The sequence below is a fragment of the Ovis aries genome, chromosome 18 (assembly GCF_016772045.2).
Source record: "Ovis aries strain OAR_USU_Benz2616 breed Rambouillet chromosome 18, ARS-UI_Ramb_v3.0, whole genome shotgun sequence".
Classification (NCBI taxonomy): Eukaryota; Metazoa; Chordata; class Mammalia; order Artiodactyla; family Bovidae; genus Ovis; species Ovis aries.
The window spans coordinates 22,372,492-22,393,507 of NC_056071.1; the positions used below are offsets into that span (position 1 = coordinate 22,372,492).

The window sequence follows — 21,016 nt, forward strand, 5'->3', positions numbered from 1 at the left end:
ACTTCATGGAGCGTACTCAGCTTTTCCTTGCTGGTTAGGGGGTGGAAGGCCCCTAACATGACAAAAGTGAGAAGAGAAAGAACCTGTATCCCCACGTGATGTAGCTCGGGATACACAGCAGATGCCCTGTTATGCCCTGCAAAGAAGAGGCCCCTCCAGGGAGGCAGTGAGAAGAGGGATGGCCCTGGATACAGGCTGGGGGCTGATGGTCTGCGTGGGACCCAGACACAGGAGGGTGAGGAGAAACCACCACTACGTGTCTCAAGCACTGACTTAGGCAATAGTGCCTTTCCTTCCAAATGACTCGGTCTGATTATTTGGGCAATATCGTCCTCAGACCATCTAAAGGACTTCACAGCTCAGCAAAATCTCCCCTCAACCCAGGGAGTCTAAGAATGGCCACCAAGACTCCAATGAAGGATGTTCATTGTAGTATGGTTTATAAGGATGAAAAACCTAGAAGCATCTCAGCACCAACAGTTGAGGATTAAGGTATACAGCCATTAAAATGATGTTGCAGAAGAATTTATCAGTGAGAATTAAGGATACAGATTAAATATAGAGCTATTAAAATGATGTCATAGAAAAATTTATCAATGCAAAATAATATTCATCACAAATGTTTCTCTAGGAAAAAAAAGCAGATTATAAAATAGGATGATTTCATTTTTATTTAAAAAAAAATCTCTTGTATAAAGGAAAAACCTAGACTTCCCTGGTGGTTCAGTGGTTGTGAATCTGCTTGTTAGTTTAGGAGACACGGGTTTGATCCCTGGTCCGGGAAGATTGCACATGCTGTAGGGCACCTAGGCCCATGTGCCACAACTACTAAGCCCATGCTCTAGAGCCCATGAGCCCGGGCTCCACAAAAGAAGCCACTGCAACAAGAAGCCTGTGCGCTGCAGCTAGAGAGTAGTCCCTGCCTGCTGCCACTACAGAAAGCCTGCACGCAGCAATGGAGACCCAGCATGGCCAAAAATTAATTTTTTAAAAGATTGTAAAAAAGTCTTTTGAAGAAGGAAAATCTAAAATGATAATATAAAACATTTTTCCATAATGTTGCTGGGTGTTGCTGGATGAGAAAGGAAAGATGGTATTAAATCCTAGTATCAGTCTTAAAAAATGAGTCCTCACAATAAGATGTTTAAGAGCTACCTGGCACCATATGACATGCTATATACATACATTACTCATTTATTTTTCACCATGTCCTCATGAGTCATTGTTATATCCATTTTACCAGGGAAACCAAGGCTCAGAGAGGTTAGGTGAGTTGCCCAGGGTCACACAGGTAGGAAGTAGCAGGGCTGGGATTCTCACCAGCTCCATAGGATTCCAAAATACATCTTTTAATCCTATGCTAAAAACAACCACTTGAGAGGGACATAAATACAACATTCAAGGAAATAAAATTCGGGATACTTGTTTGGAGTAAGATAGGCTGATGGGGACCAGATGCTGGCACCCTGGAGAGGGATGGAGGATATTTATTCCAGGAAGGTCAACCTCTGTTTTCACCCTTACAAGCCATAAAGACAAAAACACGAAGCTCATGTAGCTGGTGAGGGAAAATGCCTGTTTCTAGATCTTTATGATTTTTTTTTAGCCATGAAAGTTTTTAACTCAAAGCTCAGAGAAACTGGTGTCAGGTATGCACCCAGTTGAGACACACACCTGGGATGGTATTTATGGAGCCCATCAGCTCCTCCACATCAGAGAAATCCAAGGTCTGGTCTTCAAAGTCGGGTTGCGCTGAGATCTCCACATCTGTTTTTGTTTTCAGGAATTTTCCGAGTCTATCGGTATAAAAAGACACACTAACAAGAACGGAGGAATACTCTTCCCCAGGGTCACTAGCGACCAGCAATGAGGGCCTCTTTACTGAACTCTTTTTTAAAATAAATATTTTGTTTTGGCCGCACCAGGTGGCATGTGCAATCTTAGTTCCCCAACCAGGAATCGAATGAACCTGCACCCCCTGCACTGGAAATGTGGAATCTTAACCATTGGATCTGCCAGGGAAGTCCCCCAGCTGAACTCTCATTTCCTTATTTTAAAATGCTGCAGGCGGCCTTCTGGCCTATGCTTCAGTGACTGACCTATGAAGTCACTGGAAGGGATAGGTGTGGCTGGTTTACACCTTTGAGAAGGGGTAGGGTCATATCAGAGGGTTGGGGGGCTAGGGGATGTGGGCCAAAAAGCCCCAGATCCACACCGTCTGGAAGATCTTTAGATGCTGACCTGGGAGCTCCCACCTCCACACCACCCCAGGACCCAGAGACACACAGCCTCTCCACACGGTCAAGTACCCTCAAGTCGAGGAGCATGAACTGGGGCTCTGAGTCTCCTGCACCTGCTCCCGGCTGTCACAGGGTTTGTAAGGAGCAGAGGCAGAATTTGAAACCATGTCTGTCTTTTGCCAAAGCTTATGCTCTTAACCCTGACATTATTAAACTTCACTGTTTGTGTTGCTTTACAGACATTGTCTGATTTTATTCCCACAAAGCTATCCCTGTTTGTCAGTAAGGAAGGTGAGTCCTAGACTGGTTGGACTTGCCCAAGGTCATGGGGGTATCAGGATTTAAATTCCTGTCTGACTCCATAATTGGCATGCTTTCTGCAGCATACAGTCTGGGTCCTGGCTTAGTTGGGGGATGCTGGGGACACTCTGACTTTTTTGCTTTTTGACCATGTGGCATGTGGGATCATAGTTCCCAAAACAGGGCTCGACCCACGTCCCCTGTGGTGGAAGTGCGGAGTCTTAATCACTGGACCACCAGGGAAGTCCCACTCTCTGGATCTCTGTTCCTCCTGGTGAAAGGAGGGGCTCAGGGAAACCCCACCCCGGCTTGAAGGCTGAGTCTCACGATATGCTCCCTTCCAGCTCTGAGATTCTAAGATTTGGTACCAGAGGGTCCTTGTGGGCCCACACTGTCATTCCAAAGCCAGTGCTATTTACTCTTAGGGGCAGACACAAAAGCTGAACCTGGGAGCATATAACCAAGGGGAACTGATACCTAGGCAGGTATCTAGAGGTAAAAGGAACTGAAAAAGAAAATACATGTCAGAATAAAAGTATTACCTGTCAGCCATAGCCACAGCATCCTAAAAAGGAGGAGAAAGAGAAAAAAATATTAAACTGATTTTGGAAATAAACTTCTTTTTCAAACTATATAATAATATAAATGTATCTTAAAACTTGGAAGTTAGTAGAAGAGAAAAATCAGCCACGTTCACACCCTAAACAAAAACGACTCTTACGACGCCTATGCAGTTTCTTCCCATTAACATGATATGAGCACTTTCCAGGTGACAAATGGTCTTGGGGATCAACAATTTGAAAGACTGCGTCTTGGTTCATCGAATGGGAACTCCATCATTTACTTTATTGTTGCACATTTTGGCTGTTTCTAATTTCTCACTACTATAAATAACAGAGAAGACATGTATCTCACTTTCCCCACGTTCTAGATTATGTCTGTGAGCTACAGTGATACTGTGGACAAATTGGTTCAAATGGTCTGAGTGTTGAGGGCTCTGACGGTGGCTGCCAACCTGCTGTCCAGCTTCCATCATGCACCCCGCCCTCACCCCAGGCATGGCAGGAGGGAGGGGCTGTGGGGCTTGGAGGACCACTATGGGCATGGCCAATGGAAAGGGCATATTTGGCTACTGGAGGCTAGAGGCCCCTCCCTCACATCCTGGATCCCATGTCTGCCCCATATTCCTGTGGGACGCTAAAGAAAGGAGACCCCTGGCTGAGACTGAAATTCCCAGTCTGGCTGCATGGGAACTTGGAGTCAGATTGAGGAGGATTTTAAGGACTTTTTTTGCATGTCTGAGCTTATGAATTAAGATGTCTAGCGGTGGCACTTGTAACTGAGAAACAGGAGGTGCCTTTCTAGCCTGGACATCTTTCTCCCCTGACCTCTGAGAGATCATCTGAGATGGCCAGAGAAGTCTCAGAGTCCTGTTTTTGCCCCACTCCACGGTGAGAGCACCTATCTCTGGGTAACCAGGGCAGAGGAACACAGACTCTGGCGTTAGCTGAGCGGTGGTAGAGGGGAGGGTCAGCTGTGTGCGAGCCTGCTTGGCTACCCAGTGAAGCTGGGCAGTGAGATGGGGGATGTGTTGTCATGGTTACACATCCAGTGGAACCAGATGGATGCGGACCATGAAAGTCGGTTCCAACCCCTTCAGGCAGAGAGGGGACAACCTAACCTACTCTGGCCATGACTGTCATTCCAGCTCATTATTTCATTTCACTTCATTACTGACCTTTATGAAATCAACCTTCTCTTCATGACACATCTCCTCTATTGTTTCCATCAGTTCTTTGCAGGTGTCAAGATTTTCTCCACAGCTGACCAGTTGTCCATATAAAGCTTCCAGTTTCTCTTTTTTTTTCTCCCCTAAAGCTTGTATTTTTTCTTCATATTTTTGAGCAAGTGTTTCCAAGATCTCATTGTAATGAGACTCAAAGTTTTGTTCTTGTCTTCCAAAATTCTCCTGCAAGATACAGTCGATTTCAGCTGTCATTTCAGTGCATTTATGTTGACTGAAGAGTCATCTGGGGCATGAAAATGCATCTACTCAGAGATGTTTTGGTCCCTCCCTGTTAATCTTATTGTCTCTTGCCAGGAGGCTGAGGTGGACAAAGGTGGAATTAGGACCAGGAGTCTCCAGCTAGAACCCCAGGGATAATCTTAACAAGAAGTATTGCTTTCTTTGCTGGTGGCATTTTACAATCCTCTTCCCCATACCCCACCCACCTCTGGTGTAGCCACCTCCCATCACCATGACAACTGACTTGGAAGATTATTATGATTATCATTACCATAATGAGTCAGCCTGCCACTGGAACTCTGGACCTTAACGTGAAGACGTCTGCCCTGGAAGAGTCCTACCTAACTTGCTTTCCCTCTTGAGCTCTCAATATCTCATGACATTCACCTCCACTCCTTGATGGTTGAATTATACAAACATCAGGATCACACAGATCCTCATAACAACCAAGAAAAAGATGCAGGGGGGGGGGGGGGAATAACCCAGGTGGGGCCGTCTAATAGATCAGAAAAAGCAGGAAGACAGAGAGATACTGGCTGTGCCAGTATTTAATCCTGGAATACAATGGATGGGAAATATTAATTAAACTTTATCAACTCCTGGTCCCACTTGGACTGGAAACCCTGGAGAGCTCTGCGGGTTCGGGGAGTGTTTACTGAGTATTGACTGCATATGTAAGACTTGCTTAGAATGCTTGAAGAGAGGGAGAAGCGGTAGACGACCCCCACCAGTGCTGAGTGCCAAGGAAGAGGCCAGGGTCCTTGCAGAGGGTGGAGACACTGTGAACTGAGCGCAGCGGGCAGCACGGAGTGCAGGGCGCTTTTTCCTGGCTGCTGTGCGCTCACCCTCCTATCACCCACCACCCAGTGCTTGGATGTGGAAGGGCTGGTCCCTTCCCTGCGTCTTCCATAGGAGATTAGCGCAACAGCTCCCCTCCCTTTCAAGACTGGGGGTGGGGAGGAAAGTCTAGCTTCATGGGAAAGGAGCCCAGGGCTTAGTTCATTCACACAAGATGCTCCCACTGATGCAATCTGAGCTGCATTAAGAGGTAGAGCACCCACATGAAGGGAGGGGACAGAGGAAGTCCTCTGGTCGCATTCGTGGGCTACCTCATCCCAATGGCTAGGTTGTGTGCTGGCGTCCAGCAGTAGATGATATACCTACGAGGCACACCCAGGGAACTGTGACATGTTTGGTGACAGGCACAGAAACTTACTGGTGGTGTGAGAAACAGGTAACATCTAAGGAAAAGAACACATCAGTGACAGGATGGGTGTCTTGCAATGTCTTTTTGGCTGGCCCATGAAAGAGTCCTAACTTATAGTGTGAGTGGAGACGTAAAGATACTGAAGACCCAGCCCATGAGGGCTAAGGTTCGGGAGGGAATGCTGCCAGGTAGTTGGTTCCACAGGTTTATGCCCCTGTGCTATGGGAAGGTAGACAGAGGGGTGAGGGAACAGGAGCTGCATCAACATCATACATTCCAAGAAATAGCTTCCCTAATTCATACCAGACACAGCTGCTGACTCACCACTCATGGCTGCCTGTATCTGACGGAGTCATTGAGCGTGCTCTTACCTCCACCGTGATGAAAACCTCTTCTAAGTGACTTGCAAAGTTTTCCATCTCAATAATTTGCTTTTCCAACTTGTACATATTTTTGTGAATTTCATCCTGTCAAATCCCAAGAAGACATTAACACTATGTTTTTTCTCTCTCGTAGAAGGCATTTTAGATTCATTCCCCGCCTACATACTTGAGATACAAATACAATCTCAACAGAAAGAAGACCTAAGCAGGCCTACTTACCTTGGCGCTCTCCAGGGCTTTACTGAGCGGAGTCACCTCATGCTGCTTGTGTTCATCCTGATCCTTCTCTGATGCTCTTACTGGAGTTTTGCAAGTGACACAGAAGATGTCAGCCGCTTCTTCCTCGTCCTCCTCCTCTGGGATGACGTAGCACTCGTACTCCTCGCTGGCACGGCCGTGGCTGTACTTATAGGCTTCCCGCAAGTCCTGGCACTGGCCTGCTGAGCCCCACCCCATGAAGCCCAGGTCCTCACCCTGAGCCGTCTCACCAGTAAGTCTCCAGTCTCTCTGCTCACTCCCCATCATCATATAAGAAGGATATTCTGAAACCTCTATTCTGGGTGTGTTTTCCTCAATAAACTCATCCCCTAATTCGTGATCATCTTCAAGTCCATAGGGATGGACAAGTTCATCCACTTCCTCTCCAAGGTCTCCCAGAGCCTTCCCTTTCACACCCCCTCTCATGGGCTCATGGGTCATTTCAGCGTGGACACCTTCTCTTCTCATCTGAGCACTCTCTTCTGGGAAGATCTGCAGTCTGTCTTCAGAGTCGTACAGATCCATGTGATAGAAGCGGAAATCCTTAGAAGCAGCAGACCTGCCCAGCCCCGGTGCCTCCCCAGCTCCCTCCTCCATCACAGCTCCAGGCAGCGCCTCTGCATAAGGAGGACTCTTCGTGGACAGTCCTTAGTGGCTCTCCTGGGTCCTAGAACACAAAACCCCATTTCTGAGAAGGTTGCTGCAGTAGATGGTTATTTCACTCCGCTCAACTCGTCGCATTAAGAAAATAATTTCAGCTGAGCAGCTCAGTTGTAGTTTCACTTTAAACAATCTGTAAGGAAAGGTTTGCTTTCTGCAGGAGGATGGACTTCCTGAAGCTCCAATACTCTGGCCACCTGATGCCAAGAGCTGACTCATTGGAAGAAGACTCTGATGCTGGGAAAGATTGAGGGCGGGAGGAGAAGGGGGCGACAGAGAATGAGATGGTTGGATGGTGTCACTGACTCAATGGACACGAGTTTGAGCAAACTCTGAAGAATAATGAAGGACAGGGAAGCCTGGTGCGCTACAGTCCATGGGGGCTGCAAAGAGTCAGACACGACTGAGCAACTATACAATGACAACAAAGCTTAAAAGAGACAGGAGAAATTATGAACAAAAATTTTGGCATTTCCTAAATTGGCACTGGTAGAATGCCAGTGCAGGAGACACGGGTTCAATACCTGATGCTGGAAGATCCCACATGCTGCGCAGCAACTGAGCCTGTGCCCCAAAACTACAGAAGCCCGCGTGCGCTAGAGCCCATGATCTGAGAAGCCATCGCAGTGAGAAGCCCGTGCGTCACAACTAGAGAGTAGCCCCTACTCACTGCAACTAGAGAAAGCCTGCACAGCAATGAAGAAACTGCACAGCCAAAAACAAACAAACAAATAAGTAATAATAAAAAAACACAGACTATCTGAGCAGCTCAGTTGCAGTTTCACTTTAAACAATCCGTAAAGAAAGGTTTGCTTTCTACAGGACGATGGGCTTCCAAAGCTTAAAAGAGACAGGAGAAATTATGAAAAAACCAAACAAACCATAAATTGATTTGATTAACAAATGATCTCTATACATTTAAAAACCTAAAAATCCCAAAAGGCAAAATAATAGGAAGTGTTTCAGGCAATTATTATTAAATAAATTACGTAAATTAATTGAAAAGGAAAATCTCAGTAGTAAGGAATATTCACAAAATAATTTCCTCTGCATATCATGTTACCTATACAAAACCATTTGGAAAATAGTTCATCCTTATGAGTACCAGGGCCTTCCCCAGTGACTCAGTGGGTAAACAATCCACCTGCAGTGCAAGAGACACAGCAGACGGGGGAGACTTGAGTCTGATCCCTGGGTCGGAATGTCCTCGGGAGGAGGAAAAGGCAACCCACTCCAGTATTCTTGCCTGGAAAACCCCACGGACAGAGGAGCCTGGCGGGCTGCGAAGCATCAGGCATGACTGAGCACGTAAACTCATGTACGAGTAACAGAGAATAAACACGTAGATGCTGTTTTGCCTTCTGAACCCCAAGACGGGGGAAGGGCCCATGAAATGAATACCCTTACATGTTGTCGGTTAGGATGTACACAGTCCCACTTTTCTGGAGAGCGAATGTTCCCGCCACTCAGGGACTTCCCTGGTGGCCCAGCGGTTAAGACTCTGTGCTTCTAGTGCGTGCGGCGCAGGTCTGACCCTTGGTGGAGGAGCTAAGATCCCACACGCTGCACAGCCAAAAGTAAAAAACGCTCACACTTTCTAACCTAACTGACTTTTTCTAGGACCCTAAAGAAAAAGTCTCAAATATAGCACAAAACAGTATTTCTATATAAAAATGTCCACCACAAAATTTTTTTATAATAGCTGAAAAATAAAAACTGTAAAGCCCTAATGATTAGGAGAATCATAAAAAAACTAGAATATGTACACCCTGTAAAATATAATGTAGCCTTTAAAATGTTAGGGAGAGCAAATGATACCTTGGGGAAAGACTTATAATACGATACTAACTAAAATAAACAGAGTACTCACTATAATAGACTATGAGGTCTACTATTTTAATGGAGGTGCATAAAATCTAGAAATAAATAACAGCAGCAAATACAATATCAGTAGTAGCTACTGCATGTTGAGCACTTACTGTGTATTTTCTCCTGTGCTAGGCAATAAATTAATTTTTTTTTAGCCATAGGGCATGTGAGATTTTAGCTCACAGACTAGGGATCGAACCTGTGCTCCCTGCAGTGGAAGTGCAAAGTCTGAGCCACTGGACCACCAGGGAAGTCTCTGTGCTAAGAAAATTTACAAACATTTGTCTGTGCGGTAGCCACTACTATTATCCCCATTTTACAGACTGGGAAACAATTGGCTCCCAGAGGGTATCTTGTGCAAGGAAGGTCACATGGCTATAAGTTGTTTAACTGGGATTTGAATCTGAGTGTGTGTAGTGGCCATGAGACTGAGCCTCGCAGACATCCAATTATAGGGGCCATAACCAGGGGTTTCAGCTACACTCTGAAAGTCACTGTCACATTCGCATGGAAGACACACTTCCTGTTGGCGTCTCCCATCCGATGACAAAGCGTAGCAGGGACACTAAGGCAGATCCATTTCTGATTGACACAAAACCACCCTGGTGGCAAATCTTGGCTGCAGGACTTCTTGACAGCCATGCCAGACCTTTCCTAGAGTGTGTGGTGGGCTAGGACGATTCTTCAAACCTTCCTTCCTTCTATCCATATCTGACCCCAGTCTTTCCTATCTTTCTCCCCTTTATAATCTCACACAATAAAACAGCGTGAGATTATAGTTTATAATTATAGTCCCCTAGAGTTCCAAAGAATAGCAAGAAGAGATAAGAAAGCCTTCTTCAGCGATCAATGCAAAGAAATACAAGAAAAGAACAGAATGGGAAAGACTAGAGATCTCTTCAAGAAAATTAGAGATACCAAGGGAATATCTCATGCAAAGATGGGCTCGATAAAGGACAGAAATGGTATGGACCTAACAGAAGCAGAAGATATTAAGAAGAGATGGCAAGAATACACAGAAGAACCGTACAAAAAAGATCTTCACGACCCGGATAATCACGATGGTGTGATCACTCACCTAGAGCCAGACATCCTGGAATGTGAAGTCAAGTGGGCCTTAGGAAGCATCACTACAAACAAAACTAGTGGAGGTGATGGAATTCCAGTGGAGCTATTTCAAATCCTGAAAGATGATGCTGTCAAAGTGCTGCACTCAATATGCCAGCAAATTTGGAAAACTTAGCAGTGGCCACAGGACTGAAGAAGGTCAGTTTTCATTGCAATCCCAAAGAAAGGCAATGCCAAAGAATGCTCACACTACTGCACAATTGCACTCATCTCACACACTAGTAAAGTAATGCTCAAAATTCTCCAAGCCAGGCTTCAGCAATACGTGAACTGTGAACTTCCTGATGTTCAAGCTGGTTTTAGAAAAGGCAGAGGAACCAGAGATCAAATTGCCAACATCTGCTGGATCATGGAAAAAGCAAGAGAGTTCCAGAAAAACATCTATTTCTGCTTTATTGACTATCCCAAAGCCTTTGAGTGTGTGGATCACAATAAACTGTGGAAGATTCTGAGAAAGATGGGAATACCAGACCACCTGACCTGCCTCTTGAGAAATCTGTATGCAGATCAGGCAGCAACAGTTAGAACTGGACCTGGAACAACAGACTGGTTCCAAATAGGAAAAGGAGTCCGTCAAGGCTGTATATTGTCACCCTGCTTATTTAACTTCTATGCAGAGTACATCATGAGAAACGCTGGGCTGGAAGAAACACAAGCTAGAATCAAGACTGCCGGGAGAAATATCAATAACCTCAGATATGCAGATGACAACACCCTTATGGCAGAAAGTGAAGAGGAACTAAAAGCCTCTTGATGAAAGTGAAAGAGGAGAGTGAAAAAGTTGGCTTAAAGCTCAACATTCAGAAAACGAAGATCATGGCATCCAGTCCTATCACTTTATGGGAAATAGATGGGGAAACAGTGGAAACAGTGTCAGACTTTATTTTGGGGGGCTCCAAAATCACTGCAGATGGTGATTGTAGCCAGGAAATTAAAAGACGCTTACTCCTTGAAAGAAAAGCTATGAGCAACCTAGATAGCATATTCAAAAGCAGAGACATTACTTTGCCAACTAAGGTCCATCTAGTCAAGGCTATGGTTTTTCCAGTAGTCATGTATGGATGTGGGAGTTGGACTGTGAAGAAGGCTGAGCACTGAAGAGTTGATGCTTTTGAAGTGTGGTGTTGGAGAAGACTCTTGAGAGTCCCTTGGACTGCAAGGAGATCCAACCAGTCCATTTTGAAGGAGATCAGCCCTGGGATTTCTTTGGAAGGAATGATGCTGAAGCTGAACCTCCAGTACTTTGGCCACCTCATGCGAAGAGTTGACTCATTGGAAAAGACTCTGATGCTGGGAGGGATTGGGGGCAGGAGGAGAAGGGGACGACAGAGGATGAGATGGCTGGATGGCATCACTGACTCGATGGACGTGAATCTGAGTGAACTCCGGGAGTTGGTGATGGACAGGGAGGCCTGGCGTGCTGCGATTCACGGGGTCGCAAAGAGTTGGACACGACTGAGCGACTGGACTGAACTGAACTGAATAAAACATAGTCCCCTATGTTTTATTTATATTTATCTAGTCCCCTAGATTATAGCCCCCTAATAAAACAGTGTGTATCTAACTTCTAATTTGGTGCCTGCTTCTTGGAAAGCCTTGTTAACACAGTCTGTTGGACTATAAAGTCCCTGCTTGCTTCTTGGCACAGAACTGCCATTATATTACTTTTTGGTAATACTTTAGTGTTCGTTGCTCAGTCGTGTCCAGCTCTTCGTGACCCCACAGGAGCCCACCAGGCTCCTCTGTCCATGGGATTCTCAAGGCAAAAATACTGGAGTGGGTTGCCATTTCCTTCTCCAGGGGAATAAACGTGAGTCTCCTGCATTGTAGGCAGATTCTTCACCATCTGAGTCACCAGGGAAGCCCCTTGCTTTAACTGATACATAGTTTACATGAACAGAGGAGCCTGGCAGGCTACAGTCCATGGGGTCACAAGAGTTGGACATGTCTTAGTGACTAAACAACAGCCCACTTGCCTAAAGGCTATACTTCAGTGGTTTTTAGCATAGTCACAAAAACGAGCAATGATCTCCACAATTAATTTCAGGCCATTTTCATCACCTCAAAAAGAAACTCTGGGGACATCCCTGGTGGTCCAGTGGTTAAGACTCTGAGCTCCCAATGCAGCAGGCCCAGGTTTGATCCCTGGCCAAGAAACTAGATCCCACATGCTGCATGGTTTACACACTACAATGAAGATCAGTGATCTCGTGTGCTACAATTAAGACTTGGCACAGCAAAATAAATAAAATAAATATTAAGAAACTCTGCACTCATTAGCTATCATGACTCACATCCCCTCATTTCCACTAGCCCTAAGCAACCACAAATTTATTTTCTATCTCTACAGATGCTCCTGTTTGGACATTTCATATAGATGGAATTGTATGGTATGTGGTCTTCGGTGATGAGCCTCTTTCTTAGCATAGTTTTCAAGGTTCATCCAGGTTGTAGCATATGTCAACATTTCATTTCTTGGTAGAGCTGAATAATATCCTATTGTATGGATATATCATATTTTGTTTTGTCATCCGTTGATTCGCACCACTTCCCATTTCATCTGGGTTGATTCCACTTTTTGGCCATACTAAATAATGTTACTAAAATATGTACAAGTTTTTGTGTGCGTATATGTTTCATCTCCCTTAGGTAGATGCCAAGGAGTGGGATTTCTGAATAAAATAGTAACTCTCTGTTTAACTTTTGGAGGAATACCAGATGGTTTTCCAAAGTGGCTGTATTATTTTACATCTCTACCAGCATTGTATGAAGGCTCTGATTTCTCCACATCCCTGTCAACACTTGTTACTGTCAATTTTTTTTTTTTATCATAGCATGAAGGCAGGTGAGCAAAGAAGAGTAGGAAGCACTGTACAGGCATAATGTGCATTGCACTCCAGGATCTAATGCCTGATGATCTGAGGTGGAGCTGATGTAATAATAAAAGAAATAAACTGCACAGTAAATACTATGCCCTTGAATCATCCTGAAACCATCCCCTGATCCCAGTTCATGGGAAAATTGTCTTCCATGAAACCACCCCTGGTACCAAAAAGGTTGGGAACTGCTGTGGGAAGAATGATTGAGAGTGGTCATCAGGCCTCACAAGAGACCCTCAGCTAGAATCTGGCAGTTGAGCTGCTTTCAGATTCCTGGCCCTCAGGAACCATGCAAGACAATGAACATTTGTTTACTGTTTGAAGCTAGGAAATTTTGGCAAAAAATTATCATGCAGCAATAGACAACTACTATACTGTTCCAGCCTAAAATAAGCTTTTTCCCTCTTGTTAAACTTCTCTCCATCCTCTATTTTTTTTTTTTTTTCTTTCACATTTGGCCTTCTCTAAAGGGTTGCAGTTGTGCTTCCCAGGTGGCTCAGTAGTACAGAATCTGCCTGCCAAAGCAGAGACACAGGAAATGTGGGCTTGATCCCTGGGTCAGGAAGATCCCTGGAGAAGGAAATGGCAACCCACTCCAGTATTCTTGCCTGGAGAATCCCAGGGACAGAGCAGCTTGGTGGGCTACAGTCCATGGGGTTTCTAACAGTTGGATGCAATCAAGCTACTGAGCACCAAAGGGTAGCAGTTAAACTGTTGATCTTCAGACTACAGCATTTGTACACTAAGACTTTCCAAGGGGGACACGGACATGGATAGTTTTAATAGTACCAGTTTCCAGATGTGCAACATAATATTCAATCTTTCCCAGAGCTGCTCAGCCTGGCAATGAGCCAGCAGTCGAGGCTTCCTGCAGGTGATCTTTTCACAATAGCCCTTCATCTTTTTATTGGAAATGTAGAGCTATAACTCTCACTCATCCTGAATATTACATTCCACTGTGAGATTTCATTGCTTTGGAATTAAAAAAACCCCAGTGGGCTAAATGAAAGGGTGTCGAAAGAGTGAATGACATTTATTGAATGGATAAGAAAATTTTTTGTAAGTTGAGTGGTTTCCAGTTCTTTGCTTTCAACAAAACTGAAGGAAGATCTAATCAAGTGTCATCTCATACATGGTCTAAAATGATTTTTCATGATATATTACTATGTAGTTTTTCGCATACACTTCGGGAAGAGTTCAGAGAATTGAGTGACATTGCTATAATAAAACAGCTTCATTTTCCATCTACTTCTGTAGGTAAACAAGTTTGCTTGGTGCTTACAAGTACAAAATGAAAAACAGAAAGACAACTGGCACTAATTTCTGTTGCATTCTAGAATATGTCATCTTCATCGATGGATGCACGAATTAACTTTAAAAGAAGTCCCATCTACTTTATTAAGAAATGCATTTCCATTTTACTTTTTTCTTTTGTTCAATAATTATTTGCCAAAATGTGCAATGCGTTATGTCATACTGCTTGTGTGAATGTGCTCACATGCTCAGTTGTGTCCAACTGTTTGTGACCCCATGAACTGTAGCCTGCAAGGCTCCTCTGTCCATGGGATTTCCCAGGCAAGAATACTGCACTGGGGTGCCATTTCCTTCTCCAGGGGATCTTCCCAGGGATCAAACCCCATCTCTTATGTGTCTTGCACTGGCAGGCAGACCCTTTACCACTGGGCCACCTGGGAAGCCCCACTTTATCTGGGGCGTTGCACCAAATGTCGCTCTCCCAGTCATCATGGTCGCGACCCTGCTGGGAAGCCCCTCACACAGCCCTCCATGGCGTCACCCTGGTTTTGCTGATGGCAAGACAAAAACCCAAGAACCAAGTGTCCCTCTCTGACCACGGTGGGGACAGTGGGGAGGTGACCACACGGACGCAGCCCTGCTGAGCTCCCGTGGGTCTTGTCTCTTCCTTCCTTCATTCTGATGCGCCCATAGGATGCTATTCCTCCATCTCCTCCATCAGTACCACACAGAGAGGTCACTTCCAGCAGCTATCAGGGGACAAAGATGCTGCTATCCTAACCACCCCCATACCACGCAGGCAACTGGTTTCTAGGCTGTGGATCCCCATCAGGAAATTTAACTCCAGAAATTCCAGGACAGGGCACATAGCACTTGGGGGCCACAAAAGCTTCAGTCCCATCCTCTAGTGCTGCCAAACTCTTCATTAGGAAAAGAATGGTAAACATTGCTTCAGTCATGTCTGCTGAGGCTGAGTACAATGACTACGCAGGACTGATGCAAAAGATACTGGCTCCACAGTGTGCTGGTCCACCACTAGGTCCAAGGACACCTGGCCACTTCCTGGGAGGAGGAAGGGATGAATGAAGGTCACTCCCAGAGGCAGCATCACCAAGCAAGAGGCTCTGGGACTAGTGAAGACGGTGAGAGTCTGGATGTTCTTTGGGGTTGCTGGTAAGAAACTTGCTCACTACTAGACCCTGGCTGGATGGTCCTGGAATGTCCTCATCAACACAGCCTGTTGTACGGATGCATCAAGGGAAGCAGGACACATCTCATGATAAGTCTGTATCCCAACAGAAACAAAAGCCAGGGACACACACACACAACAGACCCAAAGGATTGCTAATTCTTCCTGGGTAACATGTTCATTGCCAGGGACTGCTTTAGCCAGGGTCTCCTTTAAAATGTCCCCAAAGTCAAAGAGGGAGGGGCTTTCCTGGTAGCTCAACGGTAAAGAATCCACCTGCCAATGCAGGAGACAAGAGTTCGATCCCTGGGTCAGGAAGACCTCCTAGAGAAGGGAATGGCAACCAACTACAGTATTCTTGCCTGGGAAGTCCCATGGACAGAGAAGCCTACAGTCCATGGGGTCGCAAACAGTTGAACATGACTTAGCGACTAAACAACAAGGCCAACAGGGTCGTACAACTATGGAAGCACCACTTTGCCTTCTCCCTGGATTATGATCCATCCTAGGCCCCCACATTCATTATTTGGTCAACAAAGCAATCAGAGCCTGCTGTCTGAAGGGGCTCTAAGTACTACCTTCACTCTCCTGTGTGTCTGTGTAACTAAGCAAAATTATTCCATTGTGCGAAGGGATAGACTCTTCAATAAGCAGCACTGGGGAAACTGGATGCTGTTGCTACTGCTGCTAAGTCACTTGAGTCGTGTCCGACTCTGTGCGACCCCATAGACAGCAGCCCACGAGGCTCCCCCATCCTTGGAATTCTCCAGGCAAGAACACTAGAGTGGGTTGCCATTTCCTTCTCCAATGCATGAAAGTGAAAAGTGAAAGTGAAGTCGCTCAGTCGTGTCCAACTCTTAGCGACCCCATGGACTGCAGCCTACCAGGCTCCTCCATCCATGGGAGTTTCCAGGCAAGAGTACTGGAGTGGGTTGCCATTGCCTTCTCCAGGGGAAACTGGATAATCACATGTAAAAGAATGAAACTTGACCCCTATCTTATGCCACTCATCAAAATAAACTCAAAATGGATTAAAGACTTAAATGTAAGAACTACAACCACAGAACCCCTAGAAGAACACATAGGGGGAAACTTCCACGTATACACCAAAAGCACAAGCAACAAAAGCAAAAATAGACAAGTGGGATTACATCAACCAAAAAGCTTTTGCACAGCAAAAGAAACAATCAATAAAATGAAAAGGCAACCTATGGAATGGGAGAAAATATTTGGAAGCTATCTATATGATAAGGAGTTAATTTCTAAAACATGGAAGGAAATCATACAACCCAACAGCAAAAACCACTCCAATAATTTGATTTAAAATTGGGCAGAGGACTTAAATAGATTTTCACCTTACATCTTAGCATGGCTATTATAAAAAAGACAAGAGATAAGTGAGGCAGTGATCAAGACCATTCACGAGAAAAAGAAATGCAAAAAAGGCAAAATGGTTGTCTGAGGAAGTCTTCCAAATAGCTGGGAAAAGAAGAGAAGCTAAAGGCAAAGGAGAGAGGGAAAGATACATCCATCTGAATGCAGAGTTCCAAAGAATAGCAAGGAGAGATAAGAAAGCCTTCCTCAGTGATCAATGTAAAGAAATAGAAGAAAACAATAGAATGGGAAAGACTAGAGATCTCTTCAAGAAAATTAGAGATACCAAGGGAACATTTCATGCAAAGATGGGTGCAATAAAGTACAGAAACGGTATGGACCTAACAGAAGCAGAAGATATTAAAAGGGGTGGTAAGAATACACAGAAGAACTATACAAAAAAGATCTTCATGACCAAGATAACCATGATGGTGTGATCACTCATCTAGAGCCAGACATCTTGGAATGTGAAGTCAAGTGGGCCATAGGAAGCATCACTATGAACAAAGCTAGTGGAGGTGATGGAATTTCAGTGGAGCTATTTCAAATCCTAAAAGATGATGCTATGAAAGTGCTGAACTCAATATGCCAGCAAATTTGGAGAACTCATCAGTGGCCACAGGACTGGAAAAGGTCAGTTTTCATTCCAATCCCAAAGAAAGGCAATGCCAAAGAATGTTCAATCAAACTACCGCACAACCGCACTCATCTCACATGCTAGCAAAGTAAAGCAAAAATTTCTCCAAATGAGGCTCCAACAGTACGTGAACTGAGAACTTCCAGATTTCAAGTTGGATTTAGAAAAGGCAGAGGAACCAGAGATCAAATTGCCACTGTCTGCTGGATCATCTAAAAAGAAGAGTTCCAGAAAAACATCTACTTCTGCCTTATTGACTATGCCAAAGTCTTTGACCATGTGGATCACAACAAACTGTGGGAAATTCTGAAAGAGATGGGAATACCAGACCACCTTACCTGCCTCCTGAGAAATCTGTATGCAGGTCAAGAAGCAACAGTTAGAAACAGACATGGAACAACAGACTGGTTCCAAATCATGAAAGAAGTATGTCAAGGCTGTGTATTGTCACCCTGCTTATTTAACTTATATGCAGAGTACATCATGCGAGATGCTGGGCTGCATGAAGCACAAGCTGGAATCAAGATTCCCAGGAGAAATATCAATAACCTCAGATATGCAGATGACACCACCCTTATGGCAGAAAGCGAAGAAGAACTAAAAAGCCTCTTGATGAAAGTGAAAGAGGAGAGTAAAAAAGTTGGCTTAAAGCTCACCATTCAGAAAACTAAGATCATGGCATCTGGTCCCATCACTTCATGGCAAATGGGGAAACAATGGAAACGGTGACAGACTTTACTTTTTGGGGCTCCAGAATCACTGCAGATGGTGATTGCAGCCATGAAATTAAAAGGTGCTTGCTTCTTGGAAGAAAAGCTATGACCAATCTAGACAGCATATTAAAAAGCAGAGACATTACATCGCCGACAAAGATCCATCTAGTCAAAGTTATGGTTTTTCCAGTAGTCATGTATGGACATGAGAGTTGGACCATAAAGAAAGTTGAGTGCCGAAGATTGATGCTTTTGAGCTGTGGTGCTGGAGAAGACTCTTGAGAGTCCCTTGGACTGCAAGGAGATCAAACCAGTCAATCCCAAGGAAATCAGTCCTGAATATTCACTGGAAGGACTGAAGCTGAAGCTCCAATATTTTGGCCACCTGATGCAAAGAACTGACTCATTGGAAAAGACCCTGATGCTGGGAAAGATTGAAGGCGGGAGGAGAAGGGGACGACAGAGGATGAGACGGTTGGATGGCATCACCGACTCGATGGACATGGGTTTGAATGAGCTTTGGGAGCTGGTGATGGACAGGCAAGCCTGGCACACTGCAGTCCATGGGTCGGACACCACCGAGTGAGTGAACTGAACTGAAGTGTGGATAAGGATGTGGAAAATGGGGAATTCTTGTCCACTGTTGGCCTGAGTGTAGTGTAGCCAGTATGAAAAACAGTATGGAGGCTCCTCAAAAAATTAAAAATAAAACTATCATACAATCCAGCAATCCCATTTTCGTGTATGGATCCAAAGGAAATGAAGTCATAATCTTGAAGAGATATCTGCACTATGTTCACTGTAGCTTTATTCACAATAGTCAAGACATGTCCATCAATGGATGAATGTGTAAAGAAACACACACCCACACAATGGAAAATCACGCAGCCATTAAAGGGAAAGAATTTCAGTCAGCTGAACTGAGGTGGATGAACCTGAAGTCTCTTATACAGAGTGAAGTAGGTCAGAAAGACAAATACCACATATTAACACATATATATGGAATCTAGGAAAATGGCACTGATGAAACTATTTGCAGGGCAGGAAGAGAGATGAAGACGTAGAGAACGGACTTGCGAACATGGGGGGAAGAAGAGCATGGGATGAATCTGGAGATTAGCACTGACATATATACACTACTGTGTGTAAAACAGACAACTCACGGGAAGCTGCTGGACAACACGAGGAGCTCAGCTTGGTGCTCTGTGAGGACCGAGAAGGGTGGGACGGGGATGGGTGGGAGGGAGGCTCAGGAGAAAAGGGATATATATATATATATATACACACACATATATGTATATATACATATATACAAAGCAAATCTCCAATAAAAACAATTTTTTTTTAAGAACCAAATAAATAAATAAATAAAAGTATTATATGGGAAATACAGCAACGATTAAAAAAAGAAGAAGGAGGAGTTCTTGCACACCGGCTTTCGTCCTTTGAATGAACCAGCACAAGCTGGTTTGGGAGCTTGGCAGCAAAAGGAGAAGGATTGTGACACACCCCACAGCTGCATTCACCTTTCCCCTTAATATCTAGACTCTTTCCACTTCTTAACAAAATATTCAGAGCTGGGGGAGAGAGGAATATTAACACTAAATCGTCATTTGGTAAGTGCAAAACCAAGGCTCAGAGAAATACAGCGATAAATCATAATTTATAAAAAATGCATTAGGGATTTCCGTGGTGGTCCAGTGGCTAAGACTCTGAACTCCCAACGCAGGGGGCCCAGGTTAGATCCCTTGTTGGGGCACTAGATCCCACGTGCCACAGCTAAGACCTGCCACAGCCAAATAAATAAATTAAATAAATGTTTAAAAAATACATTAGTTGGGTAGCTTCCACTCTATGCAATTGATCTGCAGTTAAAAAATAGAGACTTTTGCCTAAGTTTTGCATAGGAAGTGTGTTCCTGCACTTTAATTAGGAAAATTCCTGATAAAAACAAGTCTTTTAACCTTTTATGGGTCATGGATATCCCTGAGAATTCACTGAAAGCTGCGAATTCTTTCCCCAAGAGTAGCCGATAAGGGCACAGATATAATTTTGTGTACAGTTTGAAAAGCTCACCCATGTATCTCCTGGCAATTTCTGAGTCAAGGCTAAAGAAGCCTGCTTTAAAGTGTTAGCTGTACAGTGTTTTTTTTTATTCTGGCAGTGTGGCATGTGGGATCTTAGTTCCCCAAGCAGGGATTCAACCTGTGTCCCCTGGACCCCTCCCTACATTGGGAGCACGGAGTCTTAACCATTGGACCACCAGGAAGTGCCCAGCGGTACAGTTTTGTAAGATGGTTTAAATCTGCACAGCCTACACCTGAAAACTTTCTAAGGGAGGAGGGGGGATACATAACAAGTAAAAAGTGATTATGATGCTGTTTTTCAGTATTTGAATCAAAGCTTAAAATTATGGTTTGGCAGCATACACATGCAGATTAAAATAAAAGGTATTTATCAACCTTATACCACAGCCAAATGGTATCAACATTCAAGGTTCCAAACTGTTCTGACAAGTGGACCCCTGCACTAAAAATACTCTAAGGACACCTGCAAGAACCACTAGCTTCTCTCTGTCTGCATCTGAGGCTTTCACGCTCTGTACTGAGGCCACATTCTTAAATCCTTGCTATAAGAAGGCACAGGAAATGTTCACATTGTTTACTGCAATGTACACACATCTGCAATTTAAGGTGACATCTTTTCCCACCTGAAGGACGACATTGTGGCACTAAGTTACTGGGTTTCTAGTAAACATTTTGCATTAGAAGAATGGCTACACAAAAACTTGCCTGCTAATTTACGGATCCATAAAGTCTTCTTTTAACTGGGAGGCTGTGGTAACTGCTAGAAACTGCATTCGCGTTCAGCAGGCTTTCCCTCCTGGTGACCTCTGCGT

At 44.5% G+C, this 21,016-nt stretch overlaps 1 protein-coding gene across 1 annotated transcript in view; it reads right to left on the reverse strand.

Moving 5' to 3' along the window:
• FSD2 (fibronectin type III and SPRY domain containing 2) overlaps positions 1–21,016 on the reverse strand; it is a 35,758-nt gene extending 14,742 nt beyond the window's left edge. The window contains exons 1-6 of the mRNA XM_012098516.5: positions 20,910–21,016; positions 6,376–7,081; positions 6,145–6,240; positions 4,279–4,509; positions 3,083–3,105; positions 1,675–1,796 (exon numbers count right to left, since the gene is read on the reverse strand). Coding sequence (XP_011953906.3) covers positions 1,675–1,796; positions 3,083–3,105; positions 4,279–4,509; positions 6,145–6,240; positions 6,376–7,011 — 1,108 coding nt within the window. The 5' untranslated portion in view covers positions 7,012–7,081; positions 20,910–21,016. The remainder of the gene's footprint in view (positions 1–1,674; positions 1,797–3,082; positions 3,106–4,278; positions 4,510–6,144; positions 6,241–6,375; positions 7,082–20,909) is intronic.